Genomic DNA, 17,062 nt, shown 5'->3' with positions numbered 1-17,062 from the left:
ACGTGGGCCTAGAAAACTTGGCTTCCCAGTTCTCCGACACGGCAATGGATGCTTGTAGGACTGCTGTCGGGATGACGCTATTTGTCCAGATCCCCGGAGGAACCCTACGCAGAAGCATGCAGTCTTTGAGTGGGGCACCGAACAAGTCCTTGCATTGGATATGCGTATTAAACTGTACAAGCCCCTTCCCGACCAGCAGTTGGTCCTGTATTCGGATGCTTGTAAGACTGCTGTCGGGATGACGTTATTTGTCCATATCCCCGGAGGAATCCTACGCTTTGTTGTGGAAGAAGTTACCGATGCGTATCTGGTCGACCGAGCGTTGGAGGCGGCGAAGCTCCAAGCAATAGCCGAGCCAGACGTAGGCCTAGAGAACTTGGCTACCTAGTTCTCAGGCACGGCAATAGTGCCTGTTGATGCGGACCACGAAGGTTCTGGACTGCCAGCACCCCGTTACCAGATCGTGCCGGATGACTACCTTGCCTCCTATACATCCTCTACGGCTGCTAGTATTCAGGAAGTAGTGGTGATCCGATGCAAGGAGCGGTCGTCTTACGCCAGGTCCTGGACGTTGGCATCACGATCATGGACCACGCCAATATGTTCCCAGTGGTCCTGGCCTCCAGCACCCTGAACCCAGCACAACGAAACTACAGTGCCACGGGTCACGAGATGACGGGCTGTAAGTTTTCAGTCAAGAAGTGCCTCCACATCTTGCAGCGGGTCCAGCTACCGGTGGTACTCTACACCGATCACAAACCCATACTCGACATTATGGCGAACCCATCCAAGTATACACAGGACGACACTTCGGAGAGTAGACGGTTTCTCCGGTCCATCCAGGTCGTGCATGAAGTGGAAATCGACCACCGCTACATACCTGGCCCCCTCAACACCTTTGGGGACTATATGTCCCGGTGCTGTGGCCACCTGGATCTCCTTATGCTCCCCACGGAACGCAGGGTCTATTTCCCGGAGAATCTCTACCTGTCGGCCCCAACGCTAGTTGCTGCCCCTGTGCTCGCACCGGACCGTTTAAGCTGGCAACTCCACTGGCGATGGTTCAACCAGTCTTTGATCTTTGCGGGTAAGTACGACATCGAGTTATTCGCGGACAGCGAGAATCCTATCATGGATGTCCACTGTAGCAATGAGCCTAATGGCGTGACCTATGGTTGCAATTTCTTTGACGTCGATCTCAATGGGAAACATTGTTCTGGCAATTCCCCGTGGGAGATCCTCGACGATGTCCTGCACCACATTACCCCTTTCAGCAATGCTTTAGTGGTCCTCTGCATCCCTTTCTGACCCCACGCCAAATGGATGTCGGCGGTCTTCAGTATGTTGCACTCGCGCCCAATAGTCATCCAAAATACATCGGACACGTTCCTTCTCAGGGGACGCGTTGCAATGAACCCACCCCCATGGAAATACAGCCTCCTAGTCTACTTACGTAGTAACCAATGGTTTCTTTATCTGATCTCACGCTCCTTTTGGCGTACGGTTGGCCGGACCTATGCTCCCCCATCCCTCCGCCACTTGGGCCACGAGTATCACACTGCCTCATGTTTTGCGGCGATCTCGTATTCGTGTGAGCAGGAACAACCCACTCCGGATCTTCCGGCGGTTGACCTCTTGGCTCCGGACGGTACCACCGACGTAACACCCACCCCGTGCCCCCTAGTAGAACTGATGGATACCCCGATGAGATCTCCCTGATATAATGAGCCCCGAATCCCCTGACTGGGCACCGGCTGACCCTGAACTAACCACCTCACTCATTGTGGAGTTACCGGTTACCGACATTGCAATGCCGCATGATTGGACCATTGTTCCGGAAGGGTGCTTGGAAGTTCCCAGGGCCCAACCGCTGCCTGGATTAGGAGAATCTCCACTTCTCCTAACACTGGAAGCCCAGCAGGAAGGCCAGATAACTTCTGGCGAGAAAGAACCCTTTTCCCTGACTACGCCTGACCCCCAGGAGGACATTGATTTGTTGGCGTTCCATGGAAACAAATTGTACAGCCCTCCGGAGTCTTTCGTCCCACTCGACCTCACAGGTAAAGAGTACGCACCATCGAGTGAACCCGTCCACGAGGACGATCCAGAAGGCATCTTCCCTTTAACTCTGGGACAGATACCCTACTTAGCCGAGCTATTGGATTTTGAAGCGGACCTGCTCAATGGGGCCGCAGACCTTCCAACATATTCCCTTTTCTATGAATTCCAGGAGGTACCCCTTGGCACTGGGGACTTGGTGTATGCTGCAGGTCTCGAAGACGAGCCTTTGGTGATCTTCCCGTATGTGGACACGCTTCCAGCAGGGGATGTAACTCTGACTCCCCAACCGGTGGACTATACGGTCTCCCATCACTCTTCCACGGATGCACTATTGATTAATCGTCGTCGCACCGCGAAGCACACTTTTAGTGTGCTTTCATTTTCACTTTTTGGACATATGCTGCTGCCGTTCGATTTCAATACGGCATGAACTGTGCCTATACGAAGTGGGTCCGGCTCTGCGCGGCACACAACCACCCCCGTTCGAGCGAATTCACGGATGCCGACGAGGTCTTCTTTGAGGATCATGCCCACTTCGTGATCAATGCCGCCGGTACGCTCACCCAACTACGAAGAGCATTCTGTTTTGCTGCTTCCTCTGCGTTCCGCCAGGAATTGCTCGCCACATGGAAACTCAAGCATGACTCGTTTCAGCTAACTGAGCTGCCAGCCCCACCCCAGGCTGACCCAGTCTAGCCGTTAGATTGATGTGAGACGGGCACTCTCGCGATGTCGAGATGTCGACCATGGTCTACCACAGTAGTCGCCACGGCAGACCATGTGTGATCTCCGGGGACGTTTTGTCGCCGAAGTGATACCCACCCTGGTCGCAGATTGCTGGATCTGGTCCGATGGCCCACTCCTGATCTTGTTGTGGGGCGTTGTGACCACGGTCACCTTCGTTGTGACCACGGTCACTTTCGTTGTAACCACGGTCACCTTCGTTGTGCCCTCCGCCAACTGTCGGGGTCGGCTAAGGGCTAGGTCCCTTGTCGAACTGCCTCCCTACGGCCCCTTTATCTCGAATTTCTCCACCCCGCCTCCTACCTATACCCTACACCCGCACACGCCACCTTGCACATATACACTGTCATGTTAATGTTTGTTGTTTTTTAACCACCTTTTATTTGTTCTTGAGACCAAGAGTTTGATTTTCCGTCACCGCTAATTTCGGCCGTCGTGTACCCCGAAAGTGGCGCCAGTTTCCAATTTCCTGGGTCTCCCCGGGGCTGTAGTTAAAGGGTGGTTCATGGCCCTAACTCCAGAATGAGGTCCTGTCCTAATCGGCCGGCCCTTAACGTCTAAAACCAGGACACCTAGCTACCTCCTTGGACGCTTTAGTTTTTTCCACGGAAGGGGACACATGGGTCCGGACACCAGTTCCTTACGCCCCTACGCCCCTTCCCTATATGTACGAGTCTACTCCTAGTGCTACTCTTCAGTTCAAGTACTTCAACCTTTGAAGCACGTCTCCAAGAAGTAAGTTAATAAACGATTGGTTGACCCGAAGTACCTGTCCTGTATCATCTGCCCTGTATCAGCTAATACAAATAAACACTTTTTACCATAGCCTTCTAAAATTAGACATTTAAATTACGAGCATATGCTTATAATTTTAACAGCGGAATATCACATAAGCAGTCCTAAATATGACTTTCAAAAAGATAATAACAATGTTTATAAAATGTTAATTGAAAATATTAAAGTATCGGGGAATTAACTCAGTGGTAGAGTGTGTGCTTCGCATGTACAAAGTCGGGAGTTCAATCCTCTCATTCTCCATTATATTTATATGTATATAATTTATTTATTTATTTTGGGTATTTAGAGTTCGTAGGTCGGGAGTTCGATACTCTGCACTGCTTTTTTGCTCCCAACTGGGTCAGTTGAAGCGTTACTCAGCTGAGTATTTTTTGATATTTATTATTAATTATTTAGACCCCAAGTTCAAATGTCGCCCAGTATTGGAAAAATCATCATCACTCACTCGACCAGAGTGCAGAACGCCCACCAAAACTAAACATTCCGAGCGGCCCTGAAAACTGGCGAAGATTGGGTGAAAATCGGTCCGTACCCGCCAGCAAAGGACGACGAAACTACCTGACTCACGATAATAGTCAATGATCAAGCGTTCCGATTGGTTAATCAGAGTGTATACTACTGCTCTCTTAAAAAAAATAAGATTACACCTAGGTGTCAGAAATCCGGCAATCGACTACAAGGGTATCGGTGTAGTATCGCAAGTCGCCTGAGAATCGACATCAACGTCTTTCTGTAGTCAGCCAATACACACTCTCTGTCCCACGGCGTATCTTTGGTTAACTACAGAAGGATGTTGGTGTCGATTCTCGTCGTTCTGTAGATAGCCAAAGAATCGCGGTGGGGCACAGAGTGTGTATTGGCTGACTGCAATAGTGACCCAATCACCATGTACCCAGCAAGAGCAAGTTGATATGTACAAGTTAGTACAAAATCTACCAGCATTATCAAATTAATCATTCACGCCCATGATGCACTTGTGAATTGTATTTGCTTCGAGTTTATTCAAACCTCAAATGCTATTCATGGTATGTTTACGATAACTGTTTCGCAAATTTTTGAAAATTAGACCTAGCTGCCAACATTGTGTCATCATCCTTAGCATGGCAGAACCTGATGACGTCGTTGGCCAAGTAGCGGTTGTGGGGTTCGTAGAAACATGACATCGGTATCCCGGTAATGTTCGCTTCAGTCGTTAGCCAGCGTGCAACTCTGAAGTCCCTCCTTTCTAATAGCGCTTGTTCTGCTGTATCATCTGAGTGAAAACAAGAAAACACCCTGGTGTCAAGTTCATTTCAATACGATAAACAATCTTGTGATATCATCAGCTCGAACCTCACAATGTGGTCACGAACCCAACAAACGGGACACAAACCTTCTGAAAGTCGGGGTACAGCACCAACCAAGGGCCCGCTAGTGTCTCCCACGGTGAAGTATCCTCCCTGAGGCACTACAGGAGGGATGCCCGCCTGTGTCATCGCCGCCACCAGAACGTCTCTTTTCGCTTGCATCATCGTTCGGAAGTCTTGATAGTAATTGTTGGACCTGCATGCAGCGATTGCCTTGGCCGTTCCGATCTCGATGGGCGTAACACTCGAGAACGACAGGGCTGCGCGGATTTTCAGGAGCTCTCGAGACAATTCTGATCAATATTTGTGGAGGATAAAAATTAGCCAATATGTTCCAATATACATTTAATGTTTCAAAAGCATTAGATACTTTTACTTGAAGATAGGAACCGGAGCATTGAAATGGCAGGTGCTCTGTCAGATACAATGAATATTTGTGAGTCAAGCTTCGATAAACCTATTAGTATCAGCAAGTCAATTAAAGAACCCCCCCCCCCCCCCCCCTTTTTTTTTTGAGCACGACCGTGGCGCATGGCATCCCCAATTAGTTCAAATTAATTGTCCATCTAAAACTCGCTTGCATTCACCCATAATTTCATTAGAATGCAAAATCCTGTCACGCAATACGCGAGCGCACACATAATCGCTATCCAACACAACTCACCTTCGGGAGCTATAGAGTACCCCAATCGAAAGCCAGTGACGCTGAACGTTTTGCCCACACTGTACAAGGATATTGTGCGTTTCCACATGTCATTGATTGTGGCAAACGCTATGTGTTCCGTGTCATCGTACACTGAATGTTCGTAGACTTCATCTGAAAGCACAATTAAATCGGGATGCCTCGCCACTACATCGCTCACCTCCACGAGCTCTGATTTGCTGAATACCTTGCCTGTAATTGGGTTGTAGGAATAGGACGAGAAGAACTTAGTAAGATCCATTATGCTGTTTCACTTTAGCAGTACGTAGCGGCTAGATGTCGAACTCAGCGGCAGGTTTGAAGCGGTGAGATTCACGGCCCTACATGGTAGGGGTTTATCCGGTCGATTGGTAAAGTTACCACGAAGGACAATATAGAGCGGGTGATTTCTCATCACACACGCCACTTTTGTATTGGGCCCAAGCGATGTTTCAACCCACGCTCGAAAGTGATAGTAAGCTTGTGTGAAAGTAACTTAACATTGGGTACACTCTTAACCATGACTTCACTACAACGAACACGGATATTCATGAACCACCAGGCTTGATGAGGTGTGTATAAATTACCCCAGACAGTTAACATCACACACCTCATTGTATCGGTGACTCTATCACGCATACAAATGCAATCGCCATATAAACATACACTCACATTTTCGAATCCATTTTCGAATCACAAATATAGTAGAGATATGCCGATTGATTGAGTCTATTCAGGATGCTTGCACTTGCAAGTGATGTCGCACACACACTAACTCACACACGTGCAATACGAAATAACAGTCATACATGCCTGTCGGGTTATGGGGTGTGTTGAGTATCAACATCTTCGTGTTGGGGGTTATAGCTCGGTCTAGTTCGGCTGGGTCCAGGGTATAGTCACTGGAGTTGGTGACTGTCGCACCCTCAGGTGTCCTCAAGGGAACACCGATAACTTTGCCACCGGCTAGTTTTACCGCATTGACGTACGCGTCAAAATAGGGCTCGATAACCTGTGCATGAAAATATGGTGCAATTGTATAGCCTTAGTTTACTTGATACACAGAATTGACGTTAATACGATATTTCCCAAGTTTATATATATATATATATATATATATACATGCATCGATGTACGTATGATCTCACATATATTGTACTTATACGTATGTACTTACATACGTACATACATACATACATACACACACACACACTCATATATATATATATATATAATACAAACATACACACCATTATATACACATATATATATGTAAACCTAGACATTGTGCTATCTAGAGATGTGTGCAGCTCGACATGCCATAACCTAACAAGGTAACATATGGAAGCGCGAATTCAATACAATCATCAATATAATAGTGTAATTACAGCGTACTCCGATCCGCGAAGCTAACCTACAGCAAGCTAAAAGGTAGAAAGTTACACCAGAATAATAACGGTTGAGGTGACAACTTCCAATCAACCTAACCTAGTTATAACACGCACGTACCACCACCTCATCCCCGGGATTCACAAAGGCCATGGCAGCCGCTGCGATGCCCTCTTGTGCACCGCTGTACGTACAGACATTAGTCATACCATCGATCTTTCGAGCGAGCTGTTCAGAGTACTGAGTACCGATGACACCCACTAGCTCAGGGTGGCCCCCGGGCCGTCCATACTGGTTGTTATTGGCGTGTATAGCCTCACACACAGCGTCTTTCTGCGGTAGGTATGAAGAGACTGTATTCATATAGCTGAGACGTTCAGTGGTGCTCAGGCGTGTACTAGCAAACACATAACAAACTGAGAAACTGGCTATAGGTATCATATATAGGTATCATATATAGGTATCATATATAGATATCATATATAGGTATCATGATATACGTATCATGATCACATAAGAACTGGCAAGAATATATACATATCATGAACACATAAGAAAATGGCAAGACTGTATACATATCATGAACACATAAGAAACTGGCAAGAATACATACATATCATGAACACATAAGAAACTGGCAAGAATATATACGTATCATGAATACATAAGAAACTGGCAAGACTATATACGTATCATGAACACGTAAGAAACTGGCAAGAATATATACATGTCATGAACACATAAGAAACTGGCAAGATATATATACGTATCATGAACACATAAGAAACTGGCAAGAATATATACATATCATGAACACATAAGAAACTGGCAAGATATATATACGGATCATGAACACATAAGAAACTGGCAAGACTATATACGGATCATGAACACATAAGAAACTGGCAAGAATATATACATATCATGAACACATAAGAAACTGGCAAGACTATATACATATCATGAACACATACGAAACTGACAAGAATATATACGTATCGTGGTGCTGTCTTTTATTTGCATTTGGTATCCACACTGCATAGGTGATCTACAGACTCGGAATACAGCACACCAACTGTCCAATACAGTAAGCACGTATGCATAAGGCGTGCAACGCAGCCCATACCAGAAAGTCAGGTGCCGGGAACGTCGGGAAGCCCTGTCCGAGATTGACACTGCCGTGCTGTAGGTTGGGTGCGCATGCGAGTATTGTACACAATGAGAAATGACTACTGGTGCCTGTGAAGTAATAAGTACAACCAAGGTAGTCGCAACTGATAAAAGAGTAGGAATAGATCGCGTCCACATTTGAACGGACTGATTTTTGTGGAAGTATATAGCCTCGCTACGTGAAGATGAGCACCGTGGTGGTGCTGAGTGAATCAGGCGAGTATCGTTCAAGCGCTCCAAGGCAAAAGGTTGTGGCGTGAAGGTTTGTACATGAAGATCAATGTACTTGTAGTAATATAACCAGATAGATTTATGCAGCTAAAATAAGACTGATCGGTCTTGCTATTAGAATATAGCAGTTGTCGGCGATTGAGAATCAGATCTCGAGGCACAATGCTGATACCAATACTAACGCATAAGAGAGTATCATCTGCCCATGCACAAAGTATCTGAAGAGTATATTTCAATGTCTATTACAATATAAGCTTGCAGAGATACGTTTTATAATTATCGGATGCCAACCTATTGTTGATGTGTTTACTGTAGTTTCATCAATGTATGGTTCCGGTCTGGCGACGGATCACAAGACAACTTTTGGTAACTGTTGATGTACACGGCACTTGTAAGCACTGCTAGTGAAATCGCACTCACTTTCAACGCTAACGCAGAGAAGGCCGCAAACACATTGGGACTGAGTGCCTGTGCACGTAGTGCCGGTCGTACTAAACTTGACATTGTCATCGGCAGCTCTCTAGGTGAACACGGAGACGCTTGTTTTGAGAATATGCAGTACATACATACAAATATTTAGTGAACTAAAAATATGAAATTGTTTCCGTGATGTGAAATATTGGCTCTGTACGGGTGCGTGTCAGGTGTCAGCACAAGATAAATCCATGTCAAATGTCAAGTGTCAAATGTCAAGTGTCAAATGTCAAATGTCAAATGTCAAATGTCAAATGTCAAGTGTCATATGTCAACACGGTGCGTTTGGGCAGCTGTGAAGCATACTACAGTACTATTTAGCTCTCTACAGAGAGAGCGACGATGGTCTATATTTATTAAAAAAACTGTTTATTGCACGACTCCTCGGTGCTTAATAGTGCTCAGTATTGCTTTGACCGATACACCATAAGTCACTTGAAATATCTATTCATTTCACTATCAAACAGATTGGTCAATGGTCTATGTAGCCAACTCCCCTCGAGTGTACTATATACATTAATCGATCCCGTTTTACAACTTTAAAATAAATAATATAGCCCTGTTTCTTTCACAGATTTACAGTGTGACCTACCCGGCTGATCATGGTCTCTTGGTAGCGCACTATCAAGACATTCCACCTGGGATGCTTATCAACACACTTGGGGCTTGCCAGCGATTATACAAATACATTATACTTTTGCTTTTCAACTATTAAAAATTTCAAAATATGTAATGACTTGTTGCAAGCGATTATACAAATAAAATTACATATTAAACTTTTGCTTTCTTTTTAAGGGTTTATTGACTTGTTGCAAGCAATGTACATATACCAAATAATTAGATTACGTACTATACTTCTGTTTTCTATGCTCCAGTAATCCACTTAATGTCCTCCAAATACCACAAATAATAAAAGGAGTTTGGGGTGTCCCGATATGAGTTTTCCCTCGAGTGGCTAAATCCCTAGGGCACCCCATAAAGTTGAGGCAAGGGCAAACTCATGGCCCTCGTAAGGGGTAAATATATTCCCGGGGTGGAAGCTTGGTTGGTAAACTTTGCTTGTCTGGGGTGTTGGGCTTAGCCTATAGGGACAAGGGAATCGATTATATAGCCCCCCTGGGGTGATCCTTGGTCGAAAGGATTGATCCTGTCCGAGGTATCGAGTATCAATCCCGGCCGCCCAAAACTTCTGCGTATGCACATACGGACTGGAACGAAACCACTATATGAACTATATGGGCTCTGCTGCTTGCGGCATGTATCTAAATTTATGTATATTCCTGTCAGTATCTAAATTAATTTACTATCTTCCCCGCTAAGATAGTTTCTGAGCGAGCGCTGCACATACGGCAGGTTAAGGCTGAGCTCCTCCTGGATTGATATCACCCCAGGACAAGACAGGTAGGGCTGCAGCAGAGAGTTGAGGTACAACTGTTTGTCCTCCTGCTCCCGGAATAGATCCCACTTCCAAAACGGGATCTGTATGAAATTCCACCCCGTTTCCTGGAGACACATCAACTTCACATTGGTGGTGCCGTCCGTTCTGTAGCTGCGTGTCTGTGGGTCAACTAAGTAGTGGTGCGGCCCTTCCGCCTCAATGCATACTTTGGCATCGGGAAAGGCAAAGTCGACCGAGAAACCCACCTCCGTTTGATATTGCCTGGGATGGGGTACGTAATAGATCACGAGATGATATCAGGGGAGAGTAGGGGGGGGGGGCGCTACGGACCAGGATATATAGGCGAATGTTGCTGTGCGTTGCTGTGCGTTGCTGTGCGTTGCTGTATGTATGTATGTATGTATGTATGTATGTATGTATGTATGTATGTATGTATGTATGTATGTATGTATGTATGTATGTATGTATGTATGTATGTATAGATCCGTGATTTGCTATGTAAATATACAGAGCAAGCGTGTAGAGGCTTGCTTGTTGCTGGGCTTTGTATTAGCGCAACCTGCTAAGCTTTTTAAGCGAACAGGCGAGCTCATGCGTTCAAGTCTGGTCCAGATAGTGGCAGAATAAAAAGAATCCTCCTAAGGTTTGCTCTTGAATGAATATACATGCAGGGCCTAGATGAATTGCTTGAGTGAAGTAACGCTGCAAGGTTGAAAACCGAGCTGGTTTCGTTGTTCATTTACAAATGCAAATCAAATTTAATAACTACAAACGAACCGGACGAGAAGGAGCGTACTTAAAATTTAACAACATGGCCACACACTTCTGAGTTAGATAAACGAACAGAGGCAACAGCACACAAACAGACAACTGACACATCGCTACAACAGTTCACATCACACAGTAGTGGACACATGCACTCCCCTCAGAGACAAACCACTATTGAGTACCACCCACAACACGTTAACGAATACTCTTGCTATGTCCCTGACAAGACAGACAAAACCCTAAACCCCAAAACCCCTACATTCGCCACCGACAGAAACCAACAGCAGAACCACCCCATGCGCGTAGCCCTCTCCCCGCAAACGGAGGACGACACTTGCGCACGCACCTTATGGCCGTATCCAACCCCATGCTGACCATCACATCGTTGATGTTATTCTCGAAGCCAGAAACGTGCTTCTTCTGCGGAAAAGGTTGCACCAGGCTTGCCCCATACCCGCCCTTGTTTCGGCTGGAGCGGGGTTTGGTGGGGTCGCTATGTATGGCCCTGTGCGGCGAGAAGCACGCCAACATCACAGACGCCTGGTGCCTCATAAACCTACGGGATAGCACAGAAGTAATGTATGTGTGAGTGGATAGCCTTGAACGGTTTGTATATGGCGCAGCTAGCAGTATAGTCGATACAAACACGCCACGAGGAAGCTGTTGGGCAGGTGGGCTGTCTTGAATGCGAACTCTCAAAGCAACCACCATTGGCTCGGAGACAACATCCAGAGTACGTTCACCCACAGGGTACAGGCAACTTACGAGGGCTTTATGGGCGCATGCGATGACAGGAAAACAAGACACAATAAAGTGCCAGAAACAGGAACATATGCAAATACAAATGGTTGTGGCGGGTACACAAACATATACAGATACACCCATCCAGACCACACATCAACAACAGTCGCGCACAGCACCTTGTCTGGGCGTTGTGGGGACTGCGGAAATCGCCGACGTTCTTGGCCAGGCGTTCGACCATCTCCGGATGCATGCGCACGTGCAGCAGTGTCCACAGCACCGGCACCAGCTGATGCAACTCGTGCGACGACAGATGAGGTTGTCGTATGCTTGTCAGGAACTGCAGCACCTTCGGTGTCATGAGACTGTGTATGATCTCGCGTAGCTGGGGTGGCCTGAGCATGCCTGCCGCCCCGGCCGCTTGGCCTATGAGCCACAGAGCTTCGTCTGCTGAGAGAAGGTTTGGTACTTTTGAGTAGGGGGGTGGTGTGGTGGGTGGTAAGCCTGGCCTAAGTAGCTACATAGGTTCAGTATGGAATTCTAACCCTGATGTGATGTGTGTAATGCGTACGACAGGCCTTTCAGGCAAGTACTGTTGTTAATGGAAGTAAACAGTCGCAGAGCATGACAAATGCCCTAACTACAGCTTCACGACACGTATATATAAAAAAGCCGTAGTAGCTACGTGCGCTAGCCACGGCAAGTACTGTGGTAAAGCGACTGCGACAAATGACCCAACTAAAGCTTCACGATACGATACAAATGCATGAAGACGCCGTAGTAGCTAAGTGGATTTGCCACGGCAAGTGCTGTGATAAAGGACATATGAGCGAACTAAAGCTTCAAGATACGATACAAATGTATGAAGACGCCGTAGTAGCTAAGTGGATTTGCCACGGAAAGTGCTGTGATAATGGACAATGACCTAACTAAAGCTTCACGATACGATAAAAATGTATGTAGACACCGTAGTAGCTGAGTGGGTTTGCCACGGCAAGTACTGTGGTAAAGGACATATGTCCTAACTAAAGCTTCACGATACGATACAAATGTATGAAGACTCCGTAGTAGCAAAGTGGGGTTGCCACGGCAAGTGCTGTGGTATAGCAGCTGGGACATATGTCCTAACTAAAGCTTCACGATACGATACAAATGTATGTAGACACCGTAGTAGCTAAGTGGGGTTGCCACGGCAAGTACTGTGGTAAAGGACATATGACCTAACTAAACAAAAGCCGTAGCGCTCATGTAAATAACCGTTCACAAGGAACGGTTACAGCTGTAGCGCAAGGGAGGTCTGCTATGGTAAGTGCATCTAGTCACGATAAGTGTATCTAGTTACACAAAGTGCATCTAGTCACGATAAGTGTATCTAGTTACACAAAGTGCATCTAGTCACACTAAGTGCATCTAGTTGCACAAAGTGCATCTAGTCACACTAAGTGTATCTAGTTACACAGTGCATCTAGGTACGCTAAGTGTACCTAGTGACACAAAGTGCATCTAGTTACACAAAGTGCATCTAGGCACGCTAAGTATATCTAGTTACACAAAGTGCATATAGTCACGCTAAGTGTATCTAGTTACACAAAGTACATCTAGGTACGCTAGGTGGTCTTGATGCCGATGGCCCAAGGCCCGTAAACGCTGTCTATACTACGCCGTGGTGACGTGGGTAGTCAAGTACGCCGGTGCTTCTGTGTCTCGTGAAAGTGCTATCCTCCGGTTGCTATGCGTACGTTGCTATGGCGACCAACTTCCACACAAAGTCTGGACAAGCAACTAAACACAAATCGAATACGACCTAAAAAGCTACGAACAACAAACACGCACCCAGTTACAGTCGCAGACATGCCAAGTGTGAGACGTGTGTGAGGGAGGTGCAAGCCCGTCAGAGCATGTACATATAACCTTAAAAACCCTAAAACCAGCCGCTGTGCTGCTAGCGGCTTGTTCCTCTTGACATGGGTCGTAGTACCAGCCCGCACGAACCAAGCACCCCGTGTCGAGGTTTAGGGTTTAGAGTTCCGGGTTTGCCCACATGCCTAACCCAACAGATGACCAAACATACCGGAATCGCTGATCCGCATCCGCCCCACATTTCGGCACAGAATCCGCAGGAGGTTATCACACTGTATACTCGCAGACGCCATCGCATTGACGGCAACCATCATCTCACGCATGGACGTGTGCTTGTACTTGCACAGCGTCTCAAACCGCGCCCGCGTGCTGCTCCAAAAGCGGTACGTCCCGCAATTGAGGTAGGCAAACGACTGCATGATGGTGGCCAGTTCATTGGTGCTGAACAGGTCGACACCCTCACACACACGCCTGTCGCAGGCGTCGTGCAGGTCGACGTTGAAGATCATATCCAGACGCTCAAATAGCTCACACAGCATGGTTACCTCAGACGGCGCCAGTAGCGATACGGACGCTGCTGTGGGAGATGGGTCATGCCAATGTATGAATGTGTGCAAGTGTATGAACTGGCTCCAAGGAGTGGTGGGACAAGAAGGATGGGATGCGGCTCAAGACACGGGCACATGAACAATACGCACACTTGTAACTACACTGAAGATGAGCCATGCCAATGTATGAATGTGTGGATTAATCAACCATACGCACACATGTAACTACACAGTGGATGAGTCATGCCAATGTATGAATGTGTGGATAAAAAAACCATATGCACACATGTAACTACACAGTGGACGAGTCATGCCGATGTATGAATGTGTGGATGAATCAACCATACGCACACATGTTACTACACAGTGGATGAGTCATCAGTTGTCATAATAAAAGACAACCCGAAGGGATATCGGGCGGAGTGTATTGGTATGATACCAGATAATGTTATGCTGATAGACCCATTAACCACACTTTGCTAATATACTTAGATAGTTTGATATACATAGAGAAAGGGAGTGCACTACTATGACCAACACACGGACCGAATGCACACCCCAAATACATGAGAACGGGACAGTCCTTGCCACCAAACTCATGACTCACAATCTCATACGCCTCATACCTCCCTAGCCACCACACCCATACCTCACTATCACCTACGAGTTTGTCCATGGTGCCACGCACACGCACACCATATCTGTGGCATACCTGGACGGGAGTCCCAATCTACTGAGCCGTTCAGCACCTTCTGTTCAACCGCATCCGTCGGCAGCTCAGCAGTGGCCAGTGCTTCCACGTGGGATTTCAACATGGTCGTCAGTCCGCTCATGAGCTGTGGGTGGGGATGGGGGCAGAACGGTGTGTGTGAGAGGTAGTTACAATATAGGACCAAACGAGATCATACGTATGATAAAGTAGAACGTAGATGAGGATACAGAACACAAATAGCAAACAGAGCAATTAAAACCACAGCCAATATAAAGATAGATAACAGAATATTTAAACAAGCGACAGCCAATATAAGTACAGATAACAAAATAATTTAAACCACAGCCAATATAAACATAAAAATAATATAATAATTTAAACCACAGCCAATATAAATATAGATAACAAGACAATTTAAACCACAGCCAATATAACATTAGGAATAGAAGACAGAATAATATAAACCACTACCTATATAAATATTGATAACCGGATAATTCACAACCACAGCCAATATATACATGAATAACAAAACAATTTGCATCATAGTCAATATAACATTAGCAACAGAAAACAGAATAGTTTAAACCACTGCCTATACAAACATTGTTAACCAGAAAATTCAAAGCCACAGCTAATACAACAAGACAGAAGAGGGAGAGTGTTGAATTGCTTCGGACCAAACGCACATTAGAGAAGCGCTGCACAGTGAGTAATAACACAACTGAGCCAGGCACACATAACATAACCACAAGGATACGCAAGCAGATCTACGTACAGAGCTCCACCGTTGGTTGGCAGCAGTAGTGTGAGTGTAGTGTGGTGTACTCACGTGTATATATGAACGCCTTGTGTAGCGACAGCGTGTCCGTGCTCAAGCATCGGAACTACTAAATACAATGGATGTCTTACCTTTGCAATGGATCGGTCCCTCTGTTTCGTGAGGGTCTTGAGACTCCTTGTGATCTCGAGCGTTTCCTCAAGAGATAGGCTGATGAAAAGAGGTCTCACGGGTGAGAGATCGTTTGAAAAACGCTAGGGAATTGAAAAAAACACCACTTAGCCGCAAACAAAGTACTGAATGCATATAAACCTTTCTTAGGTTTATCACTGCACGACGCTTGAGACGGCGCCTACTTGCACAGGATGCCTACAATACAACCTCAACCAAACACCCATCTCTGAATATGTTCTCGTTCATGATCAAACCAAACACCCACCTCTGAATACGTTCCTGTACATGATCAAACCAACCACCCACCTCTGAATATGTTCCTGTACATGATCACGCAGTGTGCCGTAGGCCAGTTGCGCCACCTTAGACCTCCCACTCAGCCCCATGCACGCGCTTATCAGTCGTTGGGTTGTGAGTACGGTACCACTGGGCCCTCCGCGGGTGTTTTCGGCCGCGCGTTGGTTGATTTCCCTGTCCTAATGTGTCACGTAGTACGGCTTCAATAGTTTATTCCGGTGGCTATTCTAGGTCGTTATCATGTTATATCATTGTATGCTGCACCACCAGGTCTTCTACCTACTATACCATGTCTGTCTGGCTGGGAGTAGATTCCCAATCCTACTAACACTCTCTGATTGGGCCATGGGTGGCTGTGTTTTGTATAGCAATATATCTCAGCACCCACTACTGCTGTGTATGTCATCAAGCTCTGGCTGTGCTCAATTGAATGCTAATGTGCCCCGTTTCACTACTAGCAAGCTATGATAGTATAGTCGAGTAGTGTTCTGGTACAGCGAGATGCGTAGAGTCACCTAATGCGACATTGGATAGCTAAGCAATGCCGAATTGTATCAGATTATATGAGCAATGAAAACAGGGCTCAGTGACGGTGTGCTTGTTGGCGAATAGATCGGTGGAGACAAAAATATATTGACAAACATAGATACAAAGAACATATAACAAATTCGTGTCATTTATACAGAAATAAAAGTGCAAAATTCAATATGTAGGTATACTTTCACTTTTAGAATTATGCAAGCCATCGACTCTACAAAAAGAAATCTCAATATCATATTTGTGCAACAAAAGATGAATATATATATATATATATATATATATATATATATATAGTATAGTATATAAGTAAATAAACACACAACTACAACACACTATAGTAGTACGTA

General features: G+C 46.0%; 4 protein-coding genes and 1 non-coding gene across 6 annotated transcripts in view; 3 read left to right on the top strand and 2 right to left on the bottom strand.

Moving 5' to 3' along the window:
* Positions 1-160: 160 nt before the first annotated feature.
* Positions 161-388, top strand: SARC_04813 (hypothetical protein; the record flags this gene model as incomplete). The annotated part of the gene is made up of 1 exon (XM_014301347.1): positions 161-388. One exon carries the CDS (start codon positions 161-163, stop codon positions 386-388), a length of 228 nt encoding a protein of 75 aa, XP_014156822.1.
* A 1,335-nt stretch (positions 389-1,723) lies between these two features.
* Positions 1,724-2,757, top strand: SARC_04812 (hypothetical protein; the record flags this gene model as incomplete). Its single annotated transcript, XM_014301346.1, has 2 exons — positions 1,724-2,350; positions 2,509-2,757. The coding sequence occupies 2 exons, from the start codon at positions 1,724-1,726 to the stop codon at positions 2,755-2,757; spliced, it is 876 nt and encodes a 291-aa protein (XP_014156821.1).
* Positions 2,758-3,771: 1,014 nt separating this feature from the next.
* On the top strand, positions 3,772-3,843 carry SARC_30103. The gene has a single exon. It is a non-coding gene; the product is annotated as a tRNA-Ala (tRNA).
* Positions 3,844-4,588: 745 nt separating this feature from the next.
* On the bottom strand, positions 4,589-8,955 carry SARC_04811 (hypothetical protein). Its single transcript, XM_014301345.1, has 7 exons — positions 8,842-8,955; positions 8,147-8,203; positions 7,141-7,353; positions 6,445-6,643; positions 5,614-5,844; positions 4,976-5,242; positions 4,589-4,855 (listed from the first exon to the last, which is right to left on the bottom strand). The coding sequence occupies exons 1-7, from the start codon at positions 8,929-8,931 to the stop codon at positions 4,635-4,637; spliced, it is 1,278 nt and encodes a 425-aa protein (XP_014156820.1). The 5' UTR covers positions 8,932-8,955; the 3' UTR covers positions 4,589-4,634.
* A 717-nt stretch (positions 8,956-9,672) lies between these two features.
* The window catches only part of SARC_04810, an 8,141-nt gene continuing 751 nt past the window's right edge, over positions 9,673-17,062 (bottom strand). The window contains exons 2-8 of one of the 2 annotated variants that reach the window (XM_014301344.1): positions 16,185-16,354; positions 15,836-15,914; positions 14,924-15,047; positions 13,875-14,240; positions 11,983-12,250; positions 11,409-11,618; positions 9,673-10,555 (exon numbers count right to left, since the gene is read on the bottom strand). In XM_014301344.1, the coding sequence (XP_014156819.1) occupies positions 10,186-10,555; positions 11,409-11,618; positions 11,983-12,250; positions 13,875-14,240; positions 14,924-15,047; positions 15,836-15,914; positions 16,185-16,354 (1,587 nt within the window). In that variant the 3' untranslated portion in view covers positions 9,673-10,185. The remainder of the gene's footprint in view (positions 10,556-11,408; positions 11,619-11,982; positions 12,251-13,874; positions 14,241-14,923; positions 15,048-15,835; positions 15,915-16,184; positions 16,355-17,062) is intronic. The other variant, XM_014301343.1, reaches the window with a different exon arrangement.

This window comes from Sphaeroforma arctica (genome assembly GCF_001186125.1).
Source record: "Sphaeroforma arctica JP610 unplaced genomic scaffold supercont1.284, whole genome shotgun sequence".
In the NCBI taxonomy this organism is placed as follows: Eukaryota; class Ichthyosporea; order Ichthyophonida; genus Sphaeroforma; species Sphaeroforma arctica.
This window is presented reverse-complemented; position numbering and strand designations above follow the sequence as displayed.